Source organism: Rhinopithecus roxellana, chromosome 5 (assembly GCF_007565055.1).
Source record: "Rhinopithecus roxellana isolate Shanxi Qingling chromosome 5, ASM756505v1, whole genome shotgun sequence".
NCBI lineage: Eukaryota > Metazoa > Chordata > Mammalia > Primates > Cercopithecidae > Rhinopithecus > Rhinopithecus roxellana.
The window spans coordinates 121,044,168-121,056,921 of record NC_044553.1 but is presented as its reverse complement, the minus strand read 5'-3'; the positions used below and the strand labels follow the sequence as shown (position 1 = coordinate 121,056,921).

General features: G+C 42.5%; 1 protein-coding gene across 1 annotated transcript in view; it reads left to right on the top strand.

Moving 5' to 3' along the window:
• IQGAP1 (IQ motif containing GTPase activating protein 1) overlaps window positions 1-12,754 on the top strand; it is a 117,631-nt gene that overhangs the window by 64,803 nt on the left and 40,074 nt on the right. The window contains exons 12-15 of the mRNA XM_010384797.2: window positions 813-976; window positions 1,170-1,330; window positions 3,076-3,200; window positions 5,439-5,602. Coding sequence (XP_010383099.2) covers window positions 813-976; window positions 1,170-1,330; window positions 3,076-3,200; window positions 5,439-5,602 — 614 coding nt within the window. The remainder of the gene's footprint in view (window positions 1-812; window positions 977-1,169; window positions 1,331-3,075; window positions 3,201-5,438; window positions 5,603-12,754) is intronic.

The window sequence follows — 12,754 nt, the reverse complement described above, 5'->3', positions numbered from 1 at the left end:
GGATTACAGTCACGTGCCACCATACCCACCTAATTTTTGTATTTTTAGTAGAGATGGGGTTTCACCATGTTGACTAGGATGGTCTCGATCTCCTGACCTCGTGATCCACCTGCCTTGGCCTCCCAAAGTGCCGGGATTACAAGCGTGAGCCACCACTCCTGGCCAAGTTACTCCAGTTTTAGAAGTAGAACTGGAGTCAATATAGGCTCACTTTGGCTCTCACACACTTCATGGTTTGTTAGGGAAATATCTGGAGAAGGTGAGACTTAAGGGGTTGCTGAGATTTGGATGGTGAAAGAGGAGAGAAAACGTTCCTAGTTCAGGACAATGAGGGAAAAAGGAGGCGGGAGCCAAAGTACAGTTGTTGAAAGATGTCTTTAAGGAATGGTGGTTAGAATACAAATTTTGTAAATGTTTTGGGCTGAGTTGTGTAAGATCAAAGGGTGGAAAGATCGTAGAAAGCTTTGAACGGTAGCTTAAGAAGCCAGGCAGTAAGTAGGAGAAGGAAGAGATGGTTTAGGTGGGAAGTAGTGGTAGCATATAGGATGAATTGAATAGGAAGAAAATAGGGATGAGGAGAACAGGTAGGAGACTGCTTTTTGAAGAAAACATCTTTATTGAGATATGGTTCACATAACGTACAGTTCACCCTTCTTCCTACAAAGGAGGCTGCTTTTTTAAAGATGAAAGTTCCACTTCAAACTTCATGGCTGATAGCCATAGAATGTAATTTTTTTCCGTGAAGATTGGCACCTTCTTCCCCTGAGGGCTCTCTAAGCCCACTGCATTTCTGACTCCTGTTTTCTACACAGGATTGGCAGCGGTAGCAGTGATTAATGCTGCAATCCAGAAGGGTGTTGCTGAGAAGACTGTTTTGGAACTGATGAATCCCGAAGCCCAGCTGCCTCAGGTGTATCCATTCGCTGCCGATCTCTATCAGAAGGAGCTGGCTACCCTGCAGCGACAGAGTCCTGAAGTGAGTTCACTAAACCTGTCCTGTTTGTGAGCAAAGTTGGGTGGAAGTGAATGTAATACCCACTTCTTCCTGTGGTTAGGTAGAACTTTTTTGCATGAACTTGGTTTTCTTATGGTTTTGTTAAACTTACAACTCCCTGGGTCTTGGAGAATGTCTTTCCTCACTGTTTTCCCTTCTGTCCCTTTCTGTACAGCATAATCTCACCCACCCAGAGCTCTCTGTTGCAGTGGAGATGTTGTCATCGGTGGCCCTGATCAACAGGGCATTGGAATCAGGAGATGTGAATACAGTGTGGAAGCAGTTGAGCAGTTCAGTTACTGGCCTTACCAATATTGAGGAAGAAAACTGTCAGAGGTGGGTGTCCAGAGTGAAGGGAGTGAATCCATTACGTAGCTGTTAACTCTGTCTTTTGTATGTCAGTGCTCCGATTTTCTTTGCAGGCATTATTACTTTATCATGGCCATACTTTTGTTTGGTTCTACTTTGATTCATTTAATTCTTTGCTATGCTGAAAAATATGACATTCCGTTCCTAAATATGTAAGTAGGCTTATTGAAGTATGATACATAGTCAAAATAACACTATCTCAGACAAAGTTAAATAATACTTTTTTTTTTTTTTTTTGGAGACGATTGGGGTGCAGTGGCCGGATCTCAGCTCACTGCAAGCTCCGCCTCCCCGGGTTCACAACATTCTCCTGCCTCAGCCTCCTGAGTAGCTGGGACTACAGGCGCCCGCCACCTCGCCCGGCTAGTTTTTTGTGTTTTTTAGTAGAGACGGGGTTTCACCGGGTTAGCCAGGATGATCTTGATCTCCTGACCTTGTGATCCACCCGTCTCGGCCTCCCAAAGTGCTGGGATTACAGGCTTGAGCCACCGCACCTGGCCAATACTTTTTAAATATCATCTAACCCTAGCTAGTTCATTTTCATTCTTCAGTTGTTCTCAAACTGTCCTTTATAACTGTTTTGTTGAAAACAGGATCCAGCCTAGGAACATGTATTATATCTGGCTGTTGTGTCCCTTGGGTATCTTTTAATCTAGAATTGTCCCTTTCTTCATGACACTGACTTGTTAAAAGGATGGGACCAATTGCCATGTAAGATGTCCTATTTTATGGATAGTTCTAGTTGCTTTCCCATATTTGCCTTATTCCTGTAAATTGGAAATTAAATCTATATGTTTGTCATGATTCAGTTCAACATTTTTGGTAATGTGTATTTCATATTGCCTCATATCAATAGGCATATAAAACCCACGTTTTCCACCATTAGAGATACTAAGATTGATCCCTGGATTAGGGAGACCACTTACATTTCCGTTGCATATTTATGTTTTTCCCTCATCACTAGAACATCATCTCTTTTGCACCATCAAAATACCCAGTTTTCCCTTAAGCATTCCCGTGATATTTTTTTAACCCAATTGATAATCTTTCCTAAATCAGTACCTTCAGTAAAAGTTGCTGAATGATGATTTGTTGCTCTGTCATTCCTTCTGCATTTATTAGCTCATGTGTAGCCTTTTTTTTCTTGTCTATGGAGGAATTGCTTGAACTGCTGCCTTTGATTCTAGAGTTAGTCTTTTTTTTTTTTTTTTTTGAGACGGAGTCTTGCTCTGTCGCCCAGGCTGGAGTGCAGTGGCCGGATCTCAGCTCACTGCAAGCTCCGCCTCCCGGGTTCACGCTATTCTCCTGCCTCAGCCTCCGGCGTAGCTGGGACTACAGGCGCCCGCCACCTCACCCGGCTAGTTTTTTTGTCTTTTTTAGTAGAGACGGGGTTTCACCGTGTTAGCCAGGATGGTCTCGATCTCCTGACCTCGTGATCCACCCGTCTCGGCCTCCCAAAGTGCTGGGATTACAGGCTTGAGCCACCGCACCCGGCCCTAGAGTTAGTCTTAATGTGGAATTTAGAATATGTGACAGGATATTGAGAATAAGTGATTTCTATTGCATTTTTGCACTTTGTTTAAAGCAACTACACAGTTCTAAAACTGGCCTTGAGAATATATCAAATGGTTGGGATACCCTAGCAATCTTTGTTCCTTGAATATTTAAAAATGCTGTGCTTAATGCTCTTTTTACTTGGGGGTCTGGGGCAGGTATCTCGATGAGTTGATGAAACTGAAGGCTCAGGCACATGCAGAGAATAATGAATTCATTACATGGAATGATATCCAAGCTTGCGTGGACCATGTGAACCTGGTGGTGCAAGAGGAACATGAGAGTGAGTTATCTTCCTGTCCTCCCCAAATAATGTCACCAGTAATGATGATGTGATTCCATGAAGTGGTTCAAAATACTATTCCTAGAAGGATTTTTGGGTGAGAGATTAAAAATATCTATATAACACAAAAAGCTAGAGTTGGATACTGTTTTGAGAACACCAGGCAATTGCTATAATTAGGTATATGTCCAATAAGAACTAAATTTTGGGGGAGGTGAATTGAACATGATCTGTTATTTTTAAATGCTGTTATAACAAGTAGTTCTGACACTACATGGAATTGGGTCAAATTGCACAGGTTGTAGGCATGTTCCTCCACAAGACTCCTCTCACTTCAGACACCAGCTGAAAGCTGCAGAGTTCCCAGGCCACTGTACTTCGGGAACAACTGGCTGCAAATTTGGAGGAGCCGTCTATCCCCTTAGTTTAATAATTTGCTAGAATGACACAGAACTCAAGAAAATGCTAGACTTATGATTACAATTTTATTAGAAAATATATAAATCAGGATCAGCTGAAAGAAGAGAATTATCAGGCACTATCTGTGAGAGTCCTCAATCTGAAGCTTCTGTGTTCTCAGGATGTGTCACTCTCCTGGCACATTGATATGTATCACCAACTAGGGAAACTCACCTGAACTTTGGGCGTCCAGAGTTTTTATTTGGGCTTCATTACATGTGCGTGATTGATAGTATTGGCTTCGTGATTAAACTCAATTTTCATTTGGCCCCTGCTCCCTGGAGATTGGGAGGCCAGGCTGGTATCACATGACTCTAAACCACAAAGTCAATGGCTAGTCTCCATCCTTAAACTCTCAAGAGGCCAACCAGGAGTCATTGGTTGGCATAAATTCAGGTGTGGGCAGAGGGGCCCACTATGAATAACAGAAACATACCTATCACTCACGATATCCCAAGGGTCTTAGAGGCTCCTCCAGAGACAAAGACCAGCCAGACTTTTTATTATACAGCAGAGTCCTTACAAAAGCAGTAAGGCTGCCTAAGATACCTGGGGAGTGAACATTTCTAATTTTAATTTGTATTTTCTGTGAGAAACATTTAACTGACTTAGTGGGAAGAGCCTTGCCTTGCATTAGGGAGCCCTGGGCTTGGATCTTTCTTCTGCCATTTGTTTGCTGTGTAATGTTGGAGAAGAGATTGCTAAGCCTTGTTATTTCTTCTATAAAAGTGTTGCCGGGCGCGGTGGCTCAAGCCTGTAATCCCAGCACTTTGGGAGGCTGAGACGGGTGGATCACGAGGTCAGGAGATCGAGACCATCCTGGCTAACACGGTGAAACCCCGTCTCTACTAAAAATACAAAAAAACTAGCCGGGCGAGGTGGCGGGCGCCTGTAGTCCCAGCTACTCGGGAGGCTGAGGCAGGAGAATGGCGTAAACCCGGGAGGCGGAGCTTGCAGTGAGCTGAGATCCGGCCACTGCACTCTAGCCCGGGCAACAGAGCAAGACTCCGTCTCAAAAAAATAAATACATAAATAAAAGTGTTAAATTAGGTGACTTTTTAAGGACACTTGAACCTTTTTAAGACTCTGTGTGACTTTAAGACTCTGTGTGATTTTAAGAATCCTTTGTGACTCAAGAATGTTTTTGATTACACATTCCAGTGTACCTGAAAGCTATACAGTAAGGCCAGTTTCATAAAAATCCTCATCACTTTTAAGTTAGAGCAGTTAAAAATGAAACAAAATGACTTGAGCATTCAATAGGAATATGAATACAAGCAAGTTTAGATGAAACAAACACTAATATTTAAAAAATTAAAACAGGGCCGGGCGCGGTGGCTCAAGCCTGTAATCCCAGCACTTTGGGAGGCCGAGACGGGCGGATCACAAGGTCAGGAGATCGAGACCATCCTGGCTCACACGGTGAAACCCCGTTTCTACTAAAAATACAAAAAACTAGCCGGGCGAGGTGGCGGGCGCCTGTAGTCCCAGCTACTCGGGAGGCTGAGGCAGGAGAATGGCGTGAACCCGGGAGGCGGAGCTTGCAGTGAGCTGAGATCCGGCCACTGCACTCCAGTCTGGGCGACAGAGCGAGACTCCGCCTCAAAAAAAAAAAAAAAAAAAAAAAAATTAAAACAGTGCTGCTTAATGGATGGTAAGTTGCAATTTGAATCATGGTTACTCTTAGGTGGATTTATGATTAGTTAGTATGTTTCATGATTGATTTGTTTATGTACTTCCTTAATTTGAAAAAAAAACTTTCTGTCTCTTTATATTTAGGGATTTTAGCCATTGGTTTAATTAATGAAGCCCTGGATGAAGGTGATGCCCAAAAGACTCTGCAGGCCCTACAGATTCCTGCAGCTAAACTTGAGGGAGTCCTTGCAGAAGTGGCCCAGCATTACCAAGACACACTGATTAGAGCGAAGAGAGAGAAAGCCCAGGTGAGTGGCATCGGAATTGTTCTTTCTGTTCAGAGCACCTCAGCCCTCCTAGAACATAGAGGTAGGAATATCTTCCTTGATTCATTCCGTGAATGCTTTCTGGGCACCCTTAGAATGAAAGCACTGGAGGGACACAAAAATGTGAGAGACATACCTTCCAGGAGCTCATGCTGTTTTACACATTTGGGTTTTTGTTCTTTTGTTTGTTGTTGACAGTCTTTTTTGTGTCTCTTCAGTAAATTCTTTATTGAAATTTAAGATCCAGGGCTGGGCAAGGTGTCTCACGCCTTGTAATCCCACAGCACTATGAGAGGCCAAGGCGGGCAGATCACTTGAGGCCAGGAGTTCAACAGCCTGGCCAACATGGTGAAACCTCATCTCTACTAAAAAAAAAAAATTGCAAAAAATTAGCTGGGCATGGTGGTGCATGCCTGTAATTCCAGTTGCTTGGTAGGCTGAGGCACAGGAATTACTTGAGCCTGAGAGGTAGAGGTTGCAGTGAGCCAAGATTTTGCCACTGCACTCCAGTCTGGGGGACAGAGTAAGACTCTGTCTCAAAAAAAAAAAAAAAATATATATATATATATATATATATATGTATATGATCCAGAAAAATGAACAAGGTAGATGGGTATGCAATTGCATAAATTTTCAAAAGGAGACACACCTGTGTAATTGGCATTCAGATTGTAGAACCCATTACCAGCTCCACAGAGACCTTTCTCATATCTCCTTCCACCGTTAACCACCCTCCATTTGGTGGTAACCACTATTCTGATTTCTATTAATAACACCACAGTTCATTTCTATCCACTTTTGAGCTGTTTTAAGTGGGATCATATCTTATGTGCTCTTTTGTGTCTGGTTTCTGTTACCCTACATAATGTTCGTGATATGCATCCATGTGGTTGCATGGAGCCATCCTTTGTTCATTCTCATTATTGTGTACTATTTCATTATGTGATTATAAATTATTGGTGAAGTTTCTTGTTGTTGTTTTGTTTGTGTTTTTCAGACTGTTGTAAATAGGGCTTCTTTTTCTTTTTTTTTTTTGGAGATAGAGTCTTGCTGTGTCACCCAGGCTAGAGTACAGTGGCGCAATCTCAGCTCACTGCACCTTCTGCCTCCCAGGTTCACATGATTCTCCTGCCTCAGCCTCCCAGTACCTAGGATTACAGGCAAGAGCCACCACGCCCGCCTAAATTTGTGTGTGTGTTTGTGTATTTTTAGTAGAGATGGGGTTTCACGATGTTGGCCAGTTTGGTCTCGAACTCCTGACCTCAAGTGATCTGCTTGCCTCAGTCTCCCAAAATGGGAATTACAGGCATGAGCCACCGCCCATGGCCTGTAAATACTGCTTCTATGAATATTTTAATTTTGGTTAATATATATATGTATACACACACACACACACACACATGCATTTCTGTTAGGTATACATTTCGGAGAGGAGTTATGGCCATAGGGAATACATATATGAAGCTTTAATAGATAATGTCATGAAGTTTTTTTATGACGACTTAATTGAAACATAATTCACGTATCATACAATTCAGTGTGAGTGGACTTTAGTATGTTGATAGAATTGTGCAGTCATCACCACAGTCAATTTTTGAACATTTTATCACCCCAAGAGAAACTCTGTACCCATTAGTAGTCACTCATTTTCCCTTAATCTCCCCCAGCCCTGGGCAACCATCAGACTCCTGCTTTGTCTGTGGGTTTGTCTATTCTGAACATTTCATATAAATGGTATTATGCAATGTATAGTCCTTTGTGATTGGCTTCTTTTAGCTTAGTTTATCCAAGTTGTAGCAGCAGCACTTCATTTCTTTTTGTTGCTGAATAATATTCCATTGTATGGCTATAGCACATTCTATTTACTCATGAATTGATGACATATGCATTATTTCCACTTTACCACATTTATCCATTCATGAGTTGATGACATATGGATTATTTCCACTTTACCACATTTATCCATTCATGAGTTGATGACATATGGATTATTTCCACTTTACCACATTTATCCATTCATGAGTTGATGACACACGAATTATTTGTGCTTTATTCATGATTTGATAGACAGCATGCGTGACAGCTATACAAAGTATATCTTCAATCTACTTCCCTTTTTAGACATGGAAGCCGACCTAGCTTATTCTCCAAAACCCCACTCCTCTGACAGTCAGATATAAGGCTCCTTTTGGAATTTCCTAGCAGCAAAAACAAACATTACTACCACTGGCATACATAGAATCATTGCAGCCTGACACATTAGAGATTCTGAATCAGTAGAATTAGACTTTAAGCTTAGGAATCTGTATTTTAAAAATGACCTTTTCATTGTTCTGATGACCAGCCAAGTTTGGGAGACACTAATCCAATAAAATGATCAAAGACAGAGACTTCCATTTCTAGCTTCCCTAGAGCCAACTGCTTCTTACCCGTGTAAGTAAAATCAGTTGATCTCAATTTTCTGGCTATGAAATAGCAGTTGTGATTCAACCCTCTCCACAGCATCAAGTGACATTCTGCATAATAATGTCTCTTAAATGAAACCTGGTGGTATCTATCAGATACTACATTTACATGATTAGGACATGGTAATGTCAACTACTGCCAGAGCAATGTAATCAAAGGAGATCGGTCAACATCATAATATTACCAACATATAAAATTACCCACTCTTCTACCCTTCACCCAAACTTACAGAGCCCACACGAGTGTCGTGTGCAAAAAGCTCCAGTACACTAAAACCTTGGTCTGTTTTTATACCTCTGGCTACTCAGAATTAAAAATTTCTTTTAGCCCTTCCACTTGCTGCCTCACTTCAAGAATCTTCTGAAGGCTATGGTTCTATCCAGTTGTTGTTACTTAGTAAGCACTGAAAAGGAGATCAATCACAGTTAGAAAACAGATGTTAATTATGCTCTAATCAACAATTATTTGAGGGCCTACTACATACAAGGCAACTTCCTAGACAGCAACAGCATAAAAAGAGCCATAAACCTTGTCATTGTGTTCAGCAAACTAGGTAGCAGGTAAGACAAACATTTTAAAAGATGAGTTTGTATTACAATTACTTTGAACAACTTTATCTTCATAGTAGCATTATTCCTGATAGCCACAGTGGAAAAAAACCGTATGTTTATCAAGTCACAAATAGATAAAGTGTAAATAATTGAAAAGGCTGTGAATGCGTTTTGTTTGGGTCATTGGAGATAAACTTTTCGAGGATGTGATTATAGAGTTTGAAGCATTTCCTTTGCTGTGGAGTAACTTTTCAGACAGAGGAAGTCAGGCAGAGGAAGTCAGGGGAGTTAAAGGAAAAATTGCTTAACATTGCCAGGCCCATCTGGATGAACTACACATTGGGTGGAATTGTTTTTTGTTTGTTTGTTTGTTTTTGGTTTGGGGTTGTTTTTTTTTTGTTTTTGTTTTTGTTTTTTTTTAATTTGTTTTTTGTTTTTGGCATCACCTGAGCATCTTGAGTCTCCATCAGCCATTTGGGAGTGCTTTTAAAAATACTTATCACTGAGTTACAAATTTAACAAGCAAAAGATTTTAATTTAAATTTGGTCTGTAGTTTTCTTTTCTTTTCTTTTTTTTTTTTTTTTGAGATGGAGTCTTGCTCTGTCACCCAGGCTGGAGTGCAGTGGCATGATCTCGGCTCACTGCAAACTCCGCCTCCCGGGTTTACGCCATTCTCCTGCCTCAGCCTCCTGAGTTGCTGGGACTACAGGCGCCCGCCACCTCGCCCAGCTAGTTTTTTTGTATTTTTAGTAGAGACGGGGTTTCACCGTGTTAGCCAGGATGGTCTCGATCTTCTGACCTCGTGATTCGCCCGTCTCGGCCTCCCAAAGTGCTGGGATTACAGGCTTGAGCCACCGCGCCCGGCCTATAGTTTTATTTTCTTCTGGTATCTTTGTGTTTGGTTTTGGTATCAGGGTAATACTGGCCTCGTGACTTGAAGTTTTCCTTTTATATTTTGAAAGAGTTTGTAAAGGATTAACTAGTTCTTTAAACATTTGGTACAAGTCACCAGTGAAGCCACATGGTCGGGAATTTTCTGTGTGGGGGTATTTTTTGTTTTGTTTTGAGCTGCAATACTATACGGGAAAGGGGTCCTGATCCAGACCCCAAGAGATGGTTCTTGGATCTCACACAAGAAAGAATTCAGGGAGAGTCCATAGAGTAAAGTGGAAGCAAGTTTATTAAGAAAGTGAAGGAATAAAAGAATGGCTACTCCATAGAGCAACCCTGAGGGCCGCTGGTTGTGCATTTTATATTAATTGACGATATGCTAAATAAGAGCTTTATCAGATCTTTTCTGAGCATGTGCACAGCCCACACATGCACTGTGGCCTCCTAGATCCCATCCAGGAATATGTCAAGTTGTCAGAGTTCTCCACAAACATCTCATTCTCCAGCTCTTCCTTATAAGGTTTTCAGTTAGTCTCTTGTTTGCCTAAACTGTTATCCTTAAAGTTTTGACAATTGCTTCTGGAGAAAGGCTGTTTGCACTGGATGAGCTCTTGGTCAGGTCAAATAAAGACAGCCTTGCGAGTGTGACATCTGAACAGGTCAGCTAATGACAGTTCTGTGGGAATGAGGCTTTGAGGGGGTGGTAGGAGGGGCAGATTGGAATAGGGGAGTTTAAAGCACCACAGAACTCACTGTTCTGAGTTTCAGCTGTTTTTCTTGAATACACTCTCCAGTTTTTGCAAGCCTTTGGTTAATTTCTGTCGTATTGAAAAAACTGCCGGGTGCAATGCTTATGCTTGTAATCTCAGCACGTTGGGATGCCAAGGCAGGTGGATAGCTTGAACCCAGGAATTTGAGACCAGGCTGGGCAAGATGGTAAAACCCTGTCTTTACAAAAAATAAAAATATTTGCTGGACGTGGTGGTGTGCGCCTGTGGTCCCAGGCACTTGGGAGGATGAGATGGAAGGATCACTTGGGCCTGGGGGGCTGAGGTTGCAGTGAGCCAAGATTGCACCACTGCGACAAAGCAAGACCCTGTGTTTAAAAAAAGGCTGGGTGCAGTGCCTTATGCCTGTAATCCCAGCACCTTGGGAGTCCCAGGCTGGCAGATCACCTGAGGTCAGGAGTTCGAGACCAGCCTGGCCAACATGGTGAAACCCCATCTGCACTAAAAATACAAAAAATTAGTCGGGTATGGTGGCGGGCACCTGTAATCCCAGCTACTCAGGAGGCTGAGGCAGGAGAATCACTTGAACCCAGGAGGCGGAGGTTGCAGTGAGCGCCACTGCACTCCAGCCCGGGTGACAAGAGCAAAACTCCATCTCAAAAAAAAAAAAAAGAAAAAAACTGATTCTGGTGATTGTTTGCCAGTGTGCCAATGTTTTTTGTTTGTTTGTTTTTCATGGTGGAGAGGATTTTCAGAAGTCTTTACCATTTTCACTGATGTCATGTCTCTCTTCATTTAAATTTAGCTTTTGTGGGACTCTTGATAAAAGTGGATTACTAATCATGAGTAGTAAAGTCTGAATGCAAGACATGAATATCAGGGCTCCTCAGGATCTCATTTTATAATTAAGAATATGAATGACTTGGGCCATATGTGGTGGCTTACACCTATAATCCCAGCACTTTGGGAGGCCAAGGCAGGTGGATCACTTGAGGTCAGGAGTTTGAGACCAGCCTGGCTGACATGGCGAAACCCCGTCTCTACTAAAAATACAAAAATTTTCCAGGTGTGGTAGTACACCCCTGTAGTCCCAGCTACTCAGGAGGCTGAGGCAGGAGGATTTTTTGAACCTGGGAATAGGAGGTTGCAGTAAACTGAGATCTCACCACTACACTCCAGCCTGGGTGACAGCAAGGCTCCACCTCAAAAAAAATAAAATAAATAAAATAAAAGAAGAAAGAATAAGAATGACTTAAATCGTCCGGGCACGGTGGCTTATGCCTGTAATCTTTGTACCTTGGGAGGCTGAGGTGGGTGGATCATGAGGTCAGGAGATCGAGACCATCCTGGCTAACAGGGTGAAACCCCGTCTCTACTAAAAATACAGAAAAAAAAAAAAATTAGCCCGGCATGGTGGCGGGCGCCTGTAGTCCCAGTTACTGGGGGGCTGAGGCAAGAGAATGGCGTGAACCCAGGAGGCGGAGCTTGCAGTGAACCGAGATCGGGTGACTGCACTCCAGCCTGGGCGACAGAGCGAGACTCTGTCTCAAAAAAAGGAATGAGGCTGGGCGCGGTGGCTCAAGCCTGTAATCCCAGCACTTTGGGAGGCTGAGACAGGTGGATCACGAGGTCAGGAGATCGAGACCATCCTGGCTAACACGGTGAAACCCCGTCTCTACTAAAAAATACAAAAAAGTAGCCGGGCGAGGTGGCGGGCGCCTGTAGTCCCAGCTACTCGAGAGGCTGAGGCAGGAGAATGGCGTGAACCCGGGAGGCGGAGCTTGCAGTGAGCTGAGATCCAGCCACTGCACTCCAGCCTGGGCGACAAAGTGAGACTCCGTCTCAAAAAAAAAAAAAAGAATGACTTAAATCTCTCTCTGACCTCCTTGTGTGTATATGCACTTGTGCACACATGCTTATATGCATGTAGCTAGTAATCAGCTAGTTCACACCAGCACAACTGTACCAGTTTTTAGAACATTGAAATACTTCTATTTTGTTTGGTACATTGTTACTGTCCCAACCCTCCCATATGTGTGCCATCACTCCCCAACTCTAATTGAAATCCCACTATATGGCAACTAAACCAGCAATGGCCATAAGGACTCTGCTCCATCCTGATTGGTCAGTGCTTATGTTGTATAGTTGATAAATGTGTTGTACAGATTTGTGTATGTGTGTTTGTGTATGTGGTATATATGTGGTTATGTATTTATATATGTAATATTGTGTCTATCATCAAACATGCAAACCATGCCACATAGTAAAGGCTTTTTAAAAAGTTTTGAGTGGTGAGAAGTGCCCTTTAGAGGGATGTGTGAGTGTGTGCTTTCCATATACACATGTACATGACATAGTCATTCTTTTGTCTCTTCTCCCTTGCCCTGTGTTTTGTGTCGTCTTCACTTCTTCTACCTCCAATCATTGCCCTCTCTTTTTAAATTCTGACTTCTGGTCCTTATCTCTTTACCTCTTCTGAAATGTAATGAGTGTTTCT